General features: G+C 48.6%; 1 protein-coding gene across 1 annotated transcript in view; it reads right to left on the bottom strand.

Annotated features, from left to right (window-relative positions):
* DDX31 (DEAD-box helicase 31) overlaps window positions 1-18721 on the bottom strand; it is a 73497-nt gene that overhangs the window by 13942 nt on the left and 40834 nt on the right. The window contains exons 17-19 of the mRNA XM_086324385.1: window positions 18577-18658; window positions 11923-12034; window positions 5918-6086 (exon numbers count right to left, since the gene is read on the bottom strand). Coding sequence (XP_086180511.1) covers window positions 5918-6086; window positions 11923-12034; window positions 18577-18658 — 363 coding nt within the window. The remainder of the gene's footprint in view (window positions 1-5917; window positions 6087-11922; window positions 12035-18576; window positions 18659-18721) is intronic.

Below are 18721 nucleotides of genomic sequence, written 5' to 3'. Positions count from 1 at the left end.
GACTGTGGCTCATATCATGAGCTCTTTATTGCAAAATTCAGGCTTAAACTGAAAAGAGTAGGGAAAATCACCAGACCATTTAGATATGACCTAAATCAAATTCCTTATGATTATACACTGAAAGTGAAAGTCGCTCAGTTGTACCCAACTCTTTGTGACCCCATGCAGTCCATGGAATTCTGCAGGCCAGAATACTGGAGTGGGTAGCCTTTCCCTTCTCCAGGGGATCTTCCCAACCCAGGAATCAAACCCAGGTTTCCCGCATTGTGGGCAAATTCTTTACCAGCTGAACCACAAGCAAAGTGTATGACTATACAATGGAGGTGATAGATAGATTCAAGGGATTAGATCTGGTAAGAGAGTGCCTGAAGAATTATGGATGGTGGTTTGCAACACTGTACAGGAGGCAGTGACCAAAACCATCCCAAAGAAAAAGAAATTCAAGAAGGCAAAGTGATTGTCTGAGAAGGCCTTACAAATAGCTGAGAAAAGAAGAGAAGCAAAAGGCAAATGAGAAAGGGAAGATCCCCAACTGAGTGCAGAGTTTCAGAGAACAGCAAGGAGAGACAAGAGAGCCTTCTCAAGTGAGCAACGCAAAGAAACAGAGGAAACAACAGAGTGGGGAAGACTGGAGACCTCTTCAAGAAAACTGGAGATACCAAAGGAACATTTCATGCAAAGAAGTGCACAATAAAGGGCAGAAATGGTATGAACCTAACAGAAGCAGGTGAGATTAAGAGGTGGCAATAATACACAGAAGAACTGTACAAAAAAGATCTTAATGACCCAGATAACCACAATGGTGTGAGCACTAACCTACAGCCAGACATCCTGGAGTGTGAAGTCAAACGGGCCTTAGGAAGCATTACTATGAACAAAGCTAATGGAAATGATAGAATTCCAGCTGAGCTATTTCACCTCCTAAAAGATGAGGCTGTTAAAGTGCTGCACTGAATATGCCAACAAATTTGGAAAACTCAGCAATGGCCACAGGACTGGAAAAGGTCAGTTTTCATTCCAATTTCAAAAAAAAGGCAATGCCAAAGAATGTTCAAACTACTGTACAAATGCACTCATTTCACATGCTAGCAAGGTAATGCTCAAAATCCTTCAAGCTAGGCTTTAACAGTATGTGAACCGAGAACTTCCAGATGTACAAATTGACTTTAGAAAAGGCAGAGGAACCAGAGATCAAATTGCCAACATCCACTGAATTATAGAAAAACCAAGAGAATTCCAGAAAAACATCTACTTCTGCTTCATTGACTACATTAAAGCCTTTGTGTTGATCACAACAAACTGTAGAAAATTCTTAGAGATGGGAATACCAGACCACCTTACCTATCTCCTGAGGAGCCTGTATGGCAGTTAAGCAGCAGCAGTTAGAACTGGACATGGAACAACGGGCTGGTTCAAAACTGGGAAACGAGTATGTCAAGGCTGTACAGTGTCACCCTACTTATTTAACTTCTATGCAGAGTACATCATGCAAAATGCTAGGCTGGATGAAGCACAAGCTGGAATTAAGATTGCTGGGAGAAATATCAACAACCTCAGATATGCAGATGATACCACCCTAAAGGCCAAAGTGAAGACAAACTAAAGAGCCTCTTGAAAGAGGAGAGTGAAAAAGTTGGCTTAAAACTCAACATTCAAAAAACTAAGATCATGGTATCTGGTTCCATCACTTCTTGGCAAATAGATGGCAAAAAGTGGAAACAGTGACAGATCTTATTTTCTTGGGCTCCAGAGTCACTGTGGATGGTGACTGTGGCCACAAGATTATAAGACACTGAAGGAAAGGTTTGCACAATCTCTAATTTGAATTTTAGTGATAAAGCATTTCACAGATGAGAAAAGTCTGGCAGTATGATTCCGCCCCCAAGGACGTTTCCTCATTTAGCTAGCACACTAAATGTAGAACTTTGGAAGTAACAGAGGTGAAGGACACGCTCTGTGGTGCTGGGGACGGTGACCGGGAGGTGAGGGCAGGACAAAGGGGACCACCCCACGCCCCCTTCCACTGTGGGTCCCGGCCTGCCGGGCCTTGAGAGCACACCCGGATCCAGAGAGCCGTAAGTGTAGATTGTTCACCTGCTTGATCACATCAGTACCACCAGGCAACACTCAGCTCGGCTGGTGTGAGAAAATTTATTCAAAGATGTATCTATGCATTAACAGCAACATGGGAAAGACCCAGATGGTAGAAGCCAGGGGTGGGGCCAGTCTCAGGTAGCTACAAACTAGACTGGGAAAAAGTCTTGATAAATTTACAATTATAGCATATAATCCAAATTAGACAGGGTGGTTTAAGACCAGTAGACGTGCCCTTCCACATTGCCATTGTACAGCAAGCCCTTCCTTGAGGCTCAGAGTTTCCACGTCCCTGAACCACTGTTCAGAGTATCAAACAGATGAGGGAACTGTCTGCTCACTGGTGCTGGATAGGTTCTACTCACACGCATGACTGCCTAGAAAGGCAGACAAACACCCTGGTGAACAACACAACTCTGCCCTCCCAGGGTGGACAGTGCTGTCTTCTGGGAAGATGGAGATTTTGGAAGGTATGTTTCCTTTCAGGAATTGCTGAATATACATGGCTTTAAAATAAGAACCACGTTTCACGAGAAGAAAACACTGCCTGTGCTGGATGTTGCTAAGGGGCCACTCAGTATTTTGCCAGCAGCACTGACCCTGCGTGCATGGTGTGCAGGTGTCTGGGGTTGGGGCTGTCTGACAGGTCTGTGTGTCGGCGTCACGAGAGTTCTGTGTGCAGGGGGAAGGTGCTTACTGTCCCCTTTCAGAATGGAGGACTGAAGGGGGAGACAGAGACATGCCTGCTGAGGAAGGTCTCATTTGGGGAAGGTAGCTCGGTCTTTCCTTTTTCTGAAATAAAGGCATGTAGAGGAGACAGAAGTCCCCTTGTCACTGCACGGAAATGCCTGGTCATCACCTCGCGTGCCCTGCCCTGGCCTCACCAGCTAACACCTGGGTGAACTCTGGGTGGGGATGGCAGGTGAGTCGGGATTATGCTTACGGTCTCATAAATTTGGTTTGCAGATTATCAGAGGTTTACGCCTGACACAATTACTCGAGGAAGTAAACACCATAAAATGGACTGCAGAACAGTTTGGATAATTCAGCACTATTATTTCATCCACCCACACAAAACCCAGGGAAGCTGTTCTCTTTCCTGACAGATGGATTTCAGAGGAGACGCCTCAGCTTGGAACGATTATTGTGGCCATGGCATAACTCTCCACACTCGTGCGGGGTTTAATGGACTTTTCTTTCCCGTCCTCAAAGAGCAGCAACTGGCACTGGCTCGAGCGCTGCCTGAGGTGTGGAGAATTTGTCAGGTCTCTCTGCCGCCTCCCTGGCCACGATGACACGGTCCATGAGCAGATTAGCTGCCCGGCCATTCTTCCTCCAGGAGCAACAAGATTCCCCCCGCCCCAATAAGAAAAAGTACCTTACTGTATCCTTGAGGGCCCGTCTGCCTTGGCGAGGCAGGGGTGGGGCGGGAGGGTGCAAGGAGTGAGGGAAGAAATGCCTTCAAAAGACGGGCATAACAACGGGCAAGTGGCTGTAACAGGGCGGCGACATGGCAGGAAGAGAGCGCGGCATTGTCCCGGGCGGAGTAATCCTGTGACACACTGCTGTCACTCAGCGCCTGGCTCCCTGCTGCGCCAGCCAGACATCAAAGGCTGCCCCATACCATCTTACATGCTCTTTATCGGCTAATCAGCCCATTCTTCCCTAAATAAAGCCCTGTTAAATCCCCTGCTCACAGGGGGACACTCGTCCTGGTGCCCATCTGCCAGCGCGGGTCAGCGGGGGCGGGAGGCAGCGGCTGGCGCGCTCCCTGGTGGCTTCGCAAGGTGAGGACAATGCCAGCGCCGAGCCCCGGCCCCCCGCCCTGTGCTCCCGGAGCGAGGTCGGCACACCCCGGCAGAGGAGGCACCTCGGCCGCAACAGTGAACTGCTGGGGTCACACTGACCTGCAGGAAGTGGGATACATGATACAAGTCTCTTACCAGTCATCACCTGGCAGCCCGATTCTTACCTCTTCAAGTGTCAGCATTTTAGAGACGGTGACACGACGGTCAGGCTTCCAGACCACTAGGCAGTCACTCCAGATCTGACTGTGAGCCTCAGGGTTTTGTCACATTCTTAAAAGTCAGTTACCACGTACAGACGTCAGCTACCCCAAACCCAAGGGCAGGAAGCTAACTCTGGTTCAAGGCACCCCAAATCTGGAAGGAGCTGGGGCACCCTTTCCCTCTGGGAGGACCCGGCTCCAGCAGAGGGGTCTCTGGCCACAGCCCCGGCCAGGACAGGCCATGTGTGGCAGCAGGCAATGCTCTGCACCTCAAAACCGCCTGGAAGAAAGCAGAGCTGGACGTGTCTCCATCTCCTCCAGGCATCAGAGAAGGGGGTGCGGAGAAACACCTGCCTTGCAGAAGTACTGGAGTGTGGTCCTATATGACAGGGGTCGGTATAAGAGAAAAGACCGAGCATCTTAAAAATTTCAAAATGGGAACTAAAATCAGGTAACCTTTTATCCACCATGAAGAGCTTCATGAGGGCCAAGCCCCTGGACAGCTCCCGCTGGGTGCTCTGAAATCCTAGCTCACCTGGCCTCCAGCTCTCTGCCCTCCAGTGTTTCATCTCGATGGCCCTTCATGCTTCAAAAGGCACAGTGACACGCGTCACAGGCCTCTGATTCTTGTGAAGTGGCTAAAAGCACAGATTTCCTCTTCCCTCTTATGGTTGAGGAAAACAAGGCTCTGAGACATTAAGCAAAGATACGGTCTGAGGCTCACAGGCTCACATCAGAACTGGAGCTGGAGCTGAAGGCCAAGTCCTGCGACTCCAAGACCAATGGCCTCCTCCTTCTGCCATTTCACAGCAGAGAACCCAGGCCCCAGTGAGGCTGGCATGTGATCAGCACTTCTTGGTGAATGTGCAAGACAGACACGGTGCGGGAACAGGTGACAGTGTGGTGCTGCCCATGGGTGCTTGGCGGCAGGGCAAGGAGGTACTGGCATTTGTAACTGACGTGCAAAAAGAAGGATACACACTGGAAGATAACCATCCAGAGCACTCGTGGGTTCTCTGAGCAATTCCCACCCACACATCACACAAGTAGTAACCACGATGCACCCAAACTCCCCGTAAAAGCAGCTCTTGGCATCTAAGATACTCTAGCTTGCACACAGCCTGGAGCTGGTACCGAGAGAACACCTATCTCTGAGGAGAGAAAGAAGAGCTCTCACAACTGCATTTTGTTGAGGGGAATCATCTCAGGGCTTTCTGAAATTGTGAAGATGGCCTCAGAGCCCAGCGTCCAACTGCTGGGCAACCCTCCTCACATAGGCTCTCCTCTCACCAGGGCCCCTGGGCAGGTCCTAAGGTGTTTTTTGGGGGGAGGGGGTGGGAGGGGAGGAGGGAGATGACACCAGTGCAGCCTCTCCATGGGAGGTTGCATGTCAGCACCACAGAGAGCAGCATGTGGTGCTGGGGGCCCCTGGAGGCCTCAACAGAGTTTCATGGACACCCCACAGTCTTCCAGGGTGGACTGCAGCCCACAGCATGTCCGGAGCTCTGACCCTGGCAAGCCCTGAGTTACTCTACCCATGGGCAGTGAAGATGGTCCAAAGAAATTTGTCTTGTAGGTCCAATAATCCCCACCATTCAGGACCCAACAGGTGACATCACCGACTTCCTGCAGATGCCTTAAAAGCATTCAGATTAGGCGTTTTCCCGGTTGATCCAAGCACTCAGCATGGTGAGAGAATCGCAGAAACCTGAGCTGGCAGAGTCTACCCTGAGCACACAGCAGCCCACCACACCGCTGCCCATCTGAGCAGAGCCCCCGACACCCACCTGACCCTCGGCCTCTTGTCCACCTTACCTTTTCAGGTTTGCTTTCTTCTTCTTCATGGCCGAGGCGCAAAGATTTTTAGGGGCATCTCTTAGCCCAAAGCTCTTAGCCATGTGCCCGAGGTGGAGCAGTCGGATGTGGAAGATATGCTTCAGCTCCCGGGGGTAGGTGGCGTAGGCCCGGATGAAGGACTGCAGGGCTGGAAGACAGTAGCGGGGCGGGGTGGGGGGTGGGGGGGGGCGGGTCAGGACAGGTCTCTGCTGCCCAGCCTAAGGCCTGTCCTGTGCAGTTCACCCTGCCAGGCAACAACGGACACACAACCAGGATGGCGTGACAGACATGAGCAACCTAAATCTACACTCACATATTTGTTTAATTCCTAAAAATAAATAAATAAGCCTACCGGCCACAGGGGAAGTCTACGGGCTTCCCCTGTAGCTCAGTCAGTAAAGAATCTGCCTACAGTGCAGGAGACCTGGGTTCGATCCCTGGGTTGGGAAGAACCTCTGGAGAAGGAAATGGCAACCTACTCCAGTATCCTTGCCTGGAAAATCTCATGGACAGAGGAGCCTGGTGGGCTGCAGTCCATGGGGTCGCAAAGAGCCAGGTATGACTGAGCGACTAACACTTACTGGACACAGTGAATAAACCCAACATAACTTCACTTTAATAAACCTGATATTATCTCAGATTTTACTGTGTAGCTTATAATGAGCCTAGAAGGCGGGACCCTGTTTTCTTCCTCATTATAAACCTGGGGCTAGCACAGTACCTGGCAGACAGCATGTTTATTTTTCGGCTGCACCACGTGACATGTGGAATCTCAGTGCCCCCACCAAGAATCAAACCCATGCCCCTTGCACTGGAAGCATGGAGTCTTAACCACTGGACTTCTGGGGAAGTCCCACAGCAGGTTTTTGTTGTGCGAGTGAATGAGCAAGAGAATGCGTGAAGAAACTAAGACAGGATCGATGCATACCATTTTCTTATGAAAAATGAAGTCATTAGATCTTTACACTGGGAACACATTTTCTATTACATTTTAGTTTTCTGAATAGTTAACACAAACATGTTATAAAATCCAAAAGGTCCACAAGGCTTTATCGTGATTGTGGGTCATGTTCATTATTCCTACACGTTATTATTATTATTATAAACCCTGCCTCCACCAGGAGCCACACCTCCAGTTCCCCAGGCACAGGAATCACTGATACCAGTTCACCGTAGACTCATGAAATTTTAAAACCAAATTCACGCAAAAGCACCCAGGATTGACCAATGCAGTGTTTCTTACCCATTCAAAGAATGTATATAAAAGGAGATGAAAAAAGAATTTTAAAGTGGAGAAAGAAAAGGATGTAGTTTCTAAAAGAGCTCTCAAAACAGTCATCGATTGCCATGGGTTTAGAGCTGTTCACCAGACAGTCTAACCAGGAACGTCTGGGTTGTTTTAAAGTTAGAGAGAGGCCCCTGTCCTGGACCCCTCACTGGCCAGAGAGAAGCCAGGGGCGGCTCCCAGGCAGGCGGCACTCTGGATCCACCTTCACTGATGCTCCTTGGAGGAACCATTCTTCCATCCCTGGTTTCCCCGGAATGTGTCTCGACAACAGTGAGAGTCAAGTATCTTGCCCTTTTCTCACGAGCGCCCTTTCTCATCTGCCGACTGAGCGTCCCTGCCTTCCTGGCCCAGTTGTAGCCCCGCCCCTCTCCACCCAGTTGCTGGAAGCAGGCACCAGTCTCCCTCGCCCTCACTGTTTGAGCCACTGGACCGGCAAGTTTGCCCACAGCTTAAACGTAATATCCAGGCAGCACCTGGAGATCGGCGTTTATGAACAGTAATAAAAAGTGTCATTTTAGCAGATCAGCTCCTGGAAGGATCCTGGGAACCCATCAAAGCTCTATTTACTGAGCAAAGTGAACTCCTTTTCCCAATCGATGAGAAATAATAACCAAGGCGACTCCTCTGCACCCCTCTTGTCATCTGTGCTCACTCCCCTTTTTAATAACTGGGGACGAGGTTTTTCAAGGAAGATCTTTAATGTTTCAAATGGTCTCTGCAGTTGGGAGGGTTCTGACACCAATTCAAGTCCTCAGAGGGGAAAGTGCTACAACCACCACGACCCAGGAGACACTGCCTCTTCCCAACCCCCAACATCTACTCTAGACAGAAAGAGCAGGCTGGGACCAGGACACGCCAAAGAGTCTGCACCTTTAAAACCTCATTTACCCCAATGCTGGCCCAGGCCTCCTCATTCACACTGCCCTTGTGCTGGAGCAGATTAGAATGACTGCTCCTCTCCACACCAATCCTGAGAGCTGAGGCTGCAGAGCCTAGTCCTGGGAGATATAGGTGCTCCACTAATAGCTAATCCATCCATGTATGGATGTGAGAGTTGGACTATAAAGAAAGCTGAGCACCGAAGAACTGATGCTTCTGAACTGTGGTGTTGGAGAAGACTCTTGAGAGTCCTTAGGACTGCAAGGAGATCCAACCAGTCCACCCTTAAGCAGATCAGTCCTGGGTGTTCATTGGAAGGACTGATATTGAAGCTGAAACTCCAATACTTTGGCTACCTGATGCGAAGTACTGATTCACTGGAAAAGACCCTGATGCTGGGAAAGATTGACGGCAGGAGGAGAAGGGGACAACAGAGGATGAGATGGTTGGATGGCATCACCGACTCAATGGATATGATTCTGAGTAAACTCTGGGAGTTGGTGATGGACAGGGAGGCCTGGTGTGCTGTAGTCCATGGGGTCACAAACAGGTGGACGTGACTGAGAGACTGAACTGACTGACCGAATAGCTACGGGGAAAGGGGTCTGCCAGGAAATGGCAGAAGAGTCCTCTCCCTCGACAGGCAGGTTGTACTTCCAGGGGGCAGGAAGTGGCTCATGCTGGCAGTGGAAGGAAGTGGGGTTGTGAGGTGGAGATGGGGCGGAAGAGGAGAGGTCATGGAAGGAGACCTTTCATGAAAGGAGACTTGTGGGATGCAAGTCGGATGACGCTCCAGCCACTCAGAGCTGGTGCTCTCACTGAACCCCATTTCAGAGCCGTAAGGATGACAGGATTTAGGGAAATCTATTTCAAAATACCTTCCAAGGACATAGGACATTTTGTCCTTTTGAGCAATAAAACCAAATCTATTCTTGGACATCTGATCAGGAAGAGCAACATCTTGCGGATGATGCTTAGGGTCAAGGAGGCAGAAAGGAGCAAAACTCCAGCCTGGAAGGTGCTGCCCATCCTTGCTCCTCCCAACCCCAGTCCTGCCCCAGAGGAGCACACGTCTAGCACATTAACAGTGACAACCACCCAAAGGTAGTGGGAGAGGCGGCTTGCACCAATTCTCTTAAAGGCAAAGTGTTTGACCAAGAAGCCAGCCTCCCTCTAATCACAGGGAGGGATGATCCCTTCCGAGCCAGGCATAACCCTAACACATAACCCCTGCTCTTCGGGGAGGACCCACAAGAGGAAGTGGAAGTGGTGCCGTGCAGCTGAAGGACTCCGCTTTCTGAAATTTTTGTTCAGGAGTCTGGAGTTCAAACTTACATTACCACAATTTTTACCACTTGAAGCTCTACTCACAAGATGCAAGATGTGAGGGGGAAAAGGGCTAACTGCTTCTGGAAACTGACCATGATGAAATCCTGGATATTAGCAATAGCTTGGTCAGAAAGTACAAAAGGAAACAAATGCATACTTGGCCCAGTTTCCAGCTAGTTTTCTGGCATGAAGGCAAAACCCAGCTGCTTTTGTTAGTTATTCAGGAGGTGGGTTCTGAAATGGCTAAAGGGGAGGAGAGTCAGGGGTAGAGAATTTGCATATGGAGATAAGGAAATGCAAAAGACAGAATCAGCTCCTGGGGTATGGCAATTACAGGTCTCCTCTCCTCAAACCTCCAGAATTCAATCCTAAGAGGAGAGAAGAGCAGAGAACCTAACGCCTGCTGTGGGGTGACCAAGATGTTCTACAGGCAGTTCCCTTAAAAGGTAATGTGTTTATTTCCTTCTTAGGCCGTAAACATTGGGAGTGGCCCCACTCCAACATCCTTTGAAAAGAAGACAAGTAACCCTGCCAGCCTCTTGGTGTTAGTAAGTTCAACGGTAACGATGAAGAGACAACCCAAAACCATATTCTCTAAGGACTATTTACTGTCACTTTTACCCTGATGACCCAGACACGCTGAAACAGTTGTGGGCTCGCTAGGATATCCAAAGCACCTCTGACGCCAGCAATATAGTGCTGGTGTGGCTTTGCTTTCTTCCTCTTCACTCCAACTCTGGTATCAACCCTGTGGCCAACATTTGGTCAGGTATCCCACAGCAAGTTGAGTTCGTCTAACTTTCAACATGTGCCCAAACTCTCCCCGAGACATTCTGTTCTCCATGAGAGAATGTTCTAGTACTTCTCCAAAGGCAGGTTCTCAGGAAGAGCCTTAGGAGTTGCTGAATTCACTGCAGGGAGACACGTGAACATATTATTAGAAACCAGACTTAACTGGTTTTCTGATTACCATAACTGCCTGGGAGCCCGTCTCCTGACCTTCACCTTTACCCCGGTCTGTTCTCACCCAGCCGCATGTGACCTTCTCAGCCGCCAGACCACCTCCCTGCCCCAAGGCCTCCGCTGGCTCCCCTTTCGCTCGGGGTAGCTGGGTGCCCTGGACGCCTCCACGCCCTGCCTCTGCTGCCCCTCGCCTCCTTCTGGGCACACTGCACATGGCGCCTGCCTGGATGCCCTCAGTCAGAGCCCCAGGACGGCCCCTCTTCAGGGTTTCACTCGCATGGCAACCATCCCAACATGGCTCACTCTGCCCTTAGCCCTCCATTTCCCTCATCTGCTCTGTTCCCTCTATCACTCTCATCACCTTTCACTGGACTATTGAATTAAACTAGCTAATTATCTGGCTTTGCCAAGTCTTACTTGCGGCACACGGAATCTTAAGCTGTGGCACGAGAACTCTTAGCTGCAGCACGTGGGAATTAGTTCCTGACCAGAGATGGAACCCAGGTCCCCTGCACTGGGAGCTCGGAGTCTTAGCCACTGGACCACCAGGGGAGTCCCGAGACTCTCTATCTAATGTATGTGTAATTCATTTATTATGTTTATTACTTTCACTGTCTGCTTCCCCACTAGAATGTTACAAAGGTGACGATTTTTGTTTCTTTTGATCCCTGGTGTGTCCCAAGCACCGGGAATGGTGCCCAATTCAATAAATATTAAAGGAATTTTTTAAAAAGTTTCAGTTCATAAAAAGAAGAAAACAACAGGCTGTAGTGTTTATCTCTTGGTAAGCCAGCCCGGCATTCTTCTCCAAATCATGGGTCACTGTGGATCTCCCCGTAGCGGGGGTGAGTCTCATCAGCAAACATGGGACAGTCAGTAGCCAAGACACTCACATTCCAGCATGGAAGACATGGGGCTGTTCTGAGCTCCCCTCCCCTGCGCTCTGTTCGGGCTCAGAGTGAGCTACTGAGCCCACACCTAACGCCTGGGGCTGATTCACGCTACAAAGGCTATAAATACTGAGTTAATACCTGACCCTTCCATAAACTTCCCATGAGCTGGGCTCATAGTCTGCGGCCCTTCCTCAGCACTGCTTTCTAGTTTTTCTTTGTATTTTCAAGTAGGAACTGCTTTGGTCTAACATTTCCAGACCTTGCCTTCATCTCTGATTTCCATCTCTACAACTCCTACCGACGTGCCGTATCTCGTCTATCCAGTTTTCAAAGAAAGAGGAAAATGGGTTTCGGAGACCTAAGTTGCTGGGTCACAGCTCTATAGACCTGACGTAAGCCAAGATAAAGCCTCATTTGTGCAAAACGCGAGGATGGATGAAATTAACATTTAATATCACTTTAAAGCCTTCCGTGCCTGCTTCCAATCCCTGCAGAATTAGGGAGATTGAAGGCTTTTGCTGGTGAGCAGAGCTGCCTGGTTGGCCTCCCAACCTGTCAGGGGGCATGTGGGTTGAGGTGGGACAATGCCCGGTCTGGTTATCCATCTACAACCACCCAAGAAATTGACCAACCTTTCTTGGCCCCGGAGACCGTCTCCTCACTGGAGTGCACGTAATCTTCAAACAGCGTCTGCAAGACCGTGGCTCGTTCCCGGATTTCCTGGGGGCCAGCGGCGCGGGATTTCTGGGAAGGTGACGGAAGGATTAGAGGACAGACAGTCAGAGTCAGGAATAATGAAGCGGTTTATAATAGATTTAATAACAGTAAAATCACACAGTAACCACCAAGGGGCCACCAAGGGTAATCCTTTCAATATTACTAGGGAAGAAAAGGGAGTGATAAAGATGTTAAAGTCAAGCAAAGATGAGGATGGCTTTGTGAGGGAGCAGGTCGAGTCTCTTATTTATTTACTTGTTTACTTTTCTTCCTGGCCTCTTATCACGCGTGTTCAAAGTGAAAGTCTATGGGAGACACTTTGGAATTTTCGAAGTCCAATTCAGGCCTTTAAAACATGATGGGACAGAAGCGGTTTTCAGAGGAACCTTGTATGTCCCACTAAGGCTTTCAATCTGCTCCCTGCCTGGTATTCATCGGTGGAGCCCTGGACATTCCTATCCAAGAGCAACCCACAGCAACCTGCCCACAACATGGTCTGTCCCTGAATCACAGAGCACATGTCCTCACTCCTGAGAGGTCCAGACTCTCAGTGTTCCAGAAACATTCTTGCAGCCCAGAGCCCTGTGCCCAGGAACCCACGGAGGACTGGGCTGCTCCAGCCAACCATGCGAGGCCACCGCCATGGATCTCTGCAGCCAACCGTCCCTCTGTAAGAAGTCATATTTGTATGCACAAAAGACCCTACAGGTGGAAAATGTGAATAAAACCAAAACTTCATTTCTTTTCAGCCTTTAGCAACCCCAGAGAAAAGATTTCCTTTCTTTACATCCCCCCGAAAACACGTGGCTTGTGTCATATCTTGACACGAACGCTGTCTCCTGAATATGAAACTGAGAATCAACAGAACCCAAACTTGGCTAATCCGCCTTCCCAGAGGTGTTGATCCTTTGGATGGTGCTAATGAAGCTCCAGCCCTCCTCACCCACCACACCCGACGTGGGTCACCAGGAGAAAACCTGCATGAGACCCAGTTCATGTTCTTTTTAACTCCCATAGAGGACAGGGGGCGTGCTCCGGGGTCTGCTGACCGCGCCTCTCGCAGGCACCCTGGCATCTTTCACGGTTAAAGCTGCTGGAGGAAGACTAAAGGGTGGGGCGGGGGGAGAAAAAGCCTCCTTCTTGGGGGCAGAGTTTGTCTCTGTATTAATAGAGACTTAACAACCTGAAAATGTTTTTAGTTTAGTCAAATCATTCCTGCTATCTGTTTGGTTGATGACAGTCTAGCTGATTTCACGGTACATGGTCCCCCTAAGGGTTTTATCCACTCAAATGTCAAGAGAAAAGTCACTCAGGAGCTGTGTTACGAAAGTGGACATTTGCTGTTGTCATTAACAAGGATTTTTTTACCCTCTTAACTGATGTGAAATGCAAACTTCTTTCTTGCTGTCCTCCTTTCGTTAAGCCACCTCAGCAACGAGACTGTCACCTTCCTTGCGCTTTTTTTTTAATATGAATGTGAAATTAGCAAGGATGCCCTTTCCCCTGGCGGACAGAATCCTCTGTTATTAAAAAGTAAAGCACTTTAATAATGAAAACTTTTTCCTCTTTTTCCTGTGTTTTAACTGTTTAAAATTAATGAGAAGGGCAGAATGGTTGTCAAAGCGATATTGAAAGCCGGGCAGCCAGGACCGAATAAGCACAAAAATCCCTCCAGAGTGTTAAATAAACAGAGCTCCAGCCCTCTCCAATCCCTCTGTTGGTTATTGTATACATTCTGTAACAGCTCTCAGAATAGATCTGAGAGCCAGGGAGGCAGAGAGGTTTCAGAATTCCAATAAAGGCCTCAAATTAAAGACAGCCTGGTGCGAATTCCAGGAGAAAATTAAAGAGACCTCAAGCTTAAGTGACAGGTGACTTGCTTCTGTGTCACAACTGTCAGGGGATTTAGTGATAATATGGCAATATATTACAAAGGGCTTTTCTTATTCCCCCCTTTAGGTTTCAAAATGAGGCATCTTTTCTTCCCAACCAAAAAAAAAAAAAATTACATATACACATATATATAATGTGTGTATACCAGTAAAATACGTAGAAAAAAGGCGATAAAACTAGGTTCGCACATTTGAAATGATGAGGTCAGTTTTAGTAGAATATAAGAAAAAGTTAATGGCAGGAAACATCATACACTGAAGAGAAAGCAGGTCTTAGTCCCCCCCGCCCCTTGCCACTTCCAGAAATACTTTATTTTAAAATTGCCCCTCTTGAGAATGAACGAGGTATTTTTCCGTTGTCTTCTGGGGAGGACAGTCTAAATTTAAACTGAAGACAGAAGGGGCAGAGTCAGGCAGCACCGGCTCAGCCCCAGACAGGGAAGAAGCTCCCATAATGAGGGGGTGAGACCCCAGAGGGCACATCTCCGAGGACCGGCCCCCCCAACCCTCAAAGACACAGACTTAGTCCTGCTTAATGAAGCAGCTCGCAACTAGCAGACGGTGGGTGGTTTAGGAAAAAAACATTTCCAAAGGTCTAGACACACTCAGTGCTCTGTGTCTGTAGAGACTTTCTGGTCTTGGGAAGAACAGACAATCCACAAAAACTAGACGATGGCTAGTGATCTTATTTTAATCTTTCATGATGCCAAGGAGCTTTCTGTTAGGATGAGCTTATAGGTGTATCTCATTGGACAAAAAAAACTTTTAGGAAGAATATGTTTGGGTGTGTGTTTATAATGTAGAGATGGAAATTCATGCCTATCAAGAGTCAACAGATGAGTACAAGACAGCTGGGCGGGGTTATTTTTGTTGTAAAAAGTTTTAGGTGGGAGCAGTTGGGGTGGGGGACTTTTTTTTATCTGAAGCATGTGTTTTGACATTGCCAACTTCTAAGGTATTTTTAAACTAAATGGAAGGATTTTGTTTTAATCACTGTACTGCCAAGCTGAATTTTACCTCCATAGTCCCTAGAACCTTCTGAGCACGTCCCAGTCAAGTTGAAAGATCAAATTTATTCTCTTTGTAGGTGGGTGAACATTCGCACGCCCAGACGCAGCTATATATATTTTATATACCTAAATATGAAATATACATTTTACAGATGCTTCACTCGCTTGCTTTCTGTTCACGGAAGCCCTAAAATGTATGTGCCAGAGAGACATTTACAATGGCCTTCAACCAAGCTGGGTGAGGATGGGCTTCATGATGAGGCACCTGGCTCAGCATGAAGGCCCAGCCACCGCACCCACCTTTGTGTGCCAGGCACTGGCTGGTACGCCAGCAAGAACTGCCCACATCAAAGATGCCAATTAGGGCACTGCATCTTTCAGGCAAAACAGAATCAAAAGTTGTGTCCAGCATTCACTTTATTCTCTTTACCATTCATAGGATTCACGCACATAATACACTCTTGAAGGCAGTAACCTACATAATAATCAGTAATGCAGTCAACTGAGTTTTTGTTTTGCTTTGTCCTGTGAATGAAAGGTAAATTTGGGCAAACAGGTGGTGCTGATGGATGTGACATCTAGAACCTGGCATGACTAGTTGAGTTTTCTAAGTTAACCAGTTAGTTATTTTGGCGTGGTAGAAGCCTGGCCTTACTTAGCACTTTTTCTCTTTCAAAGATCACCAGACCGTAAAAATATCGAAACATCATGTCCATCAAGGCAGCAGTTCAGGGCGGAGGTGAGCTCACATGACCCACAGTGCTCCGTGTGTTGTTTTATTTAAACCTCACAGCGGCCTGGCAGGACAGGTACTAGAGACGTCCTCCTTCTCCAGGGGGGAAACCCAAGCTGGGGAGGATCTGCCCCAGGTTGCAGAATGACTGACTGTGAAGCCAGGACTCGGGTCCGAGCCTGTCGGACTCTGGGCCCCGCCTCCCACCCACCATCTCAGGAGGGCTCCTCAAGCCCCAGCTAGCCTTCCAGGCTGGTCTCGAGCCACAGAAAAGGCTTAGGGAGAGGAACTAGGGCCGCCAGCCACAGGGCGGATGTTTACAGAATGGCTTGTTTCCGAGAGAGCAGAGGAAGGTTCTCTTGCTCTGGGGAAGAGTTCTACAGGAGGCGCCCTGTGCCCGTCCACAGCCTCCCCAGAGATACTCGGAGACACACGACCATCAGCACCCAGGACAGAACTGGGCTGTGCTTAGGGGATAAATACTGAAACCAGAGCCAGTCCTGGCAACAGTGTAAGTGAAGACAAGGTTATTGAAACCTTCACTATCTCCTTCACTATCTCCTTCACTAATTTTGCTGCTTGCTCTTCATTCCGGAGAACGGTCAAAGTGAAAGTCGCTCAGTCGTGTCTGACTCTTTATGACCCCATGGACTGTAGCCTGCCAGGTTTCTCTGTTCATGGAATTCTCCAGGTAAGAATACTGGAATGGGTGGCCATTCCCTTCTCCAGGGGGTCGTCCCCAAACAGGGACAGAACCCAGGTCTCCCACATTGCAGGCAGATTCTTTACCGTCAGAGCCACCAGGGAAGCCAAGTGCTAATTTTCCACTTAGTGTGAAACTGCAAAAAAAAGGCACTGGGCTTCGTGTCAATGAGTCTGAGCTTCAATTCCATATATGCTTGTGCTGCTAACTGATGTGATATTATAATAATAATAAATACACTTCAGTCCCTGTGTTGGAACTCTTGGGTTATTTTTCGCTCAATTCTTCACTCTCCTTCTGAGAAGAAAACTAAAATTATCTCAGTTGTACACAGGAAGAAACTGACCCTAAGGTCTAGTCCTGGCCCGAAGCCACACAGCTGGTGAGATGAGGATTCAGGCCCAAAGGCCGTGCTCCTGACCACTGGGCTATCCCATCCTCAGACAGCTCCCCGGGTGCCCCTGCTCAGCCCACAGAGCTGTCCTGGGGCTGTAATTACACAGCTGTGGAAACATCTGGAAAAACAGAAAATAAACCCTGCCCCCTAACTAGAATTTGCAGTAGTTTCTGAAGAACAGAGAAGTGTGCCAAGACCCATGAGTCTCTATAGTTTCCAGCCAGTTCTCACGACAACAGTCTATTATTATGGGATGGCCTGAAGGCCTGGGGGGGCCAGACCCTCTGTAGTGAAATATCACTTAATATAACAGGTTGATCAACCAAGTCCTTAATAGCTTTTCTTGTTCATGGGGATTGTTGCTGTGGTACCATTTACTGCCCAAATTTCACCTCTATGAACACAGCTGCTTAGTTGCTCAGTCATGTCCAACTCTTTGTGACCCCATGGACAGTAGCCTACCAGGCTCCTCTGTCTATGGAATTCTCCAGGCAAGAATACTGGAATGGGTTGCCACTGCCTTCTCAGGGGCGCTTCCCAACCCAGGGATTGAATCTGCGTCTCCTGCATTCGCAGGTGGATTCTTTACCCAATGAACCACCAGGGAAGCCATGAAAACAGCTAACGTTACCCAATCTAGAAAGCATTTTAGTTTCATTTACTTGCCTAATTAATACTGAATGGAGGCTTGCTGGTATCCCGTGAAGGACAGGTGGCCTGCTTTCACACCAGAAGGACCCACAATTATCAGTGCACCCTCACGGATATTCCTTCAGCTCTCTAAGCCTCAGTTTTCTCATCTATGAAGTGGGAGAGTAACACCCGCCTTGTGGGCTGCTGAGAGGCTAAGACGGGACCAAGTGTGGGAAGAGCTCATCAGCACAGAGCCAGGCCCAGAACATACGCTGGGCAACAGACATCTGCTCCTCTCCTCTCCTTAGTGCACTTCTGCAGGTTCTCTCTGGAACAGGACAACTTAAATCGGGGTCAGGCAAACAGACTCCTTGCCTCGGAGAGAATACTGATCCAAATAAATACATGTACTAACGCACAAAAGAGACTCTTAAACTTCACCTATTTGGCTCCGATTTTCCAGTCTATCCACAGGCATCGGGGTAGAGATGCAAAAATATCCAAATATTAAAATTTCATGGACAAAATTATACAGAGCAACACTACACACACACAGATACACACACACAAGTCTAGGTGGTAGATCTAGTAACATGGTAGAGGGGAGTGGAAGTGCTTCCGAGCAGGGGGAGGCCTCAGAAAGAAGCAGGAAAGGCTGTCCGGGGAGGCCTGTGCTGCTCAGGATCTCCATATGGAAGTGCTCAGATGATAAAAATTCTTCTTGCTAATGACCTCAACTTTACTCTTCCTCTGCGTATAGTACACGTTAGAAAATGGATGAACTAAGTGTGTCTGAAAGGAGGTTCTGAGATATTTGCTTTTCCACGCGGTCCTGGGTGGATGGGGCAGGCCAGGTGTCCGTGTGGGTAAGCTGGAGGGGGACCACCAGGGCTGAGCATGGAGCGCTGCTGCCTCCAGAACCTTTCTGGCCGGGGACGAGCCCTCCTTTTGGGGAGACTGCTGCCGCCTGGCAGACACCCAGGGCGGACGGGGGCCCATTAACTGGATGGGCCAGCAAATGCATCCAGAAGCAAAGAGAGAGAAACGCCAGCAAGATGTGGCCTCGTCTAATGTTCATGGTCCCGAAAACACACACTTTACTCGCCAGTGGTAGGGAGTGCCCAGTACTCAGAGTCGCTGCCTCCCCACACCAGATGAGTCACGTCTGTGAGCAGCAAGCACAGTCAACAATGAAACTCACCTGGCTTCCCCCTCGTCTCCCTTTAAAACAATCATCCTTTGTCAGAACAGACAAAATGTCTTCCATCTTCACCTCAGAAACGCTGTAAAAAGAAGGACATATAGAGGTAAGCTTTTTATTCTTCCAGAAACATTATTCTATCAAC

Source organism: Bos grunniens, chromosome 11 (genome assembly GCF_055505025.1).
Source record: "Bos grunniens cultivar Pamir isolate PY7600 chromosome 11, Bosgru_T2T1.0, whole genome shotgun sequence".
NCBI classification, from domain to species: domain Eukaryota; kingdom Metazoa; phylum Chordata; class Mammalia; order Artiodactyla; family Bovidae; genus Bos; species Bos grunniens.
The sequence above is the reverse complement of the archived record's forward strand: the minus strand, read 5'-3'. Positions and strand labels throughout refer to the sequence as shown.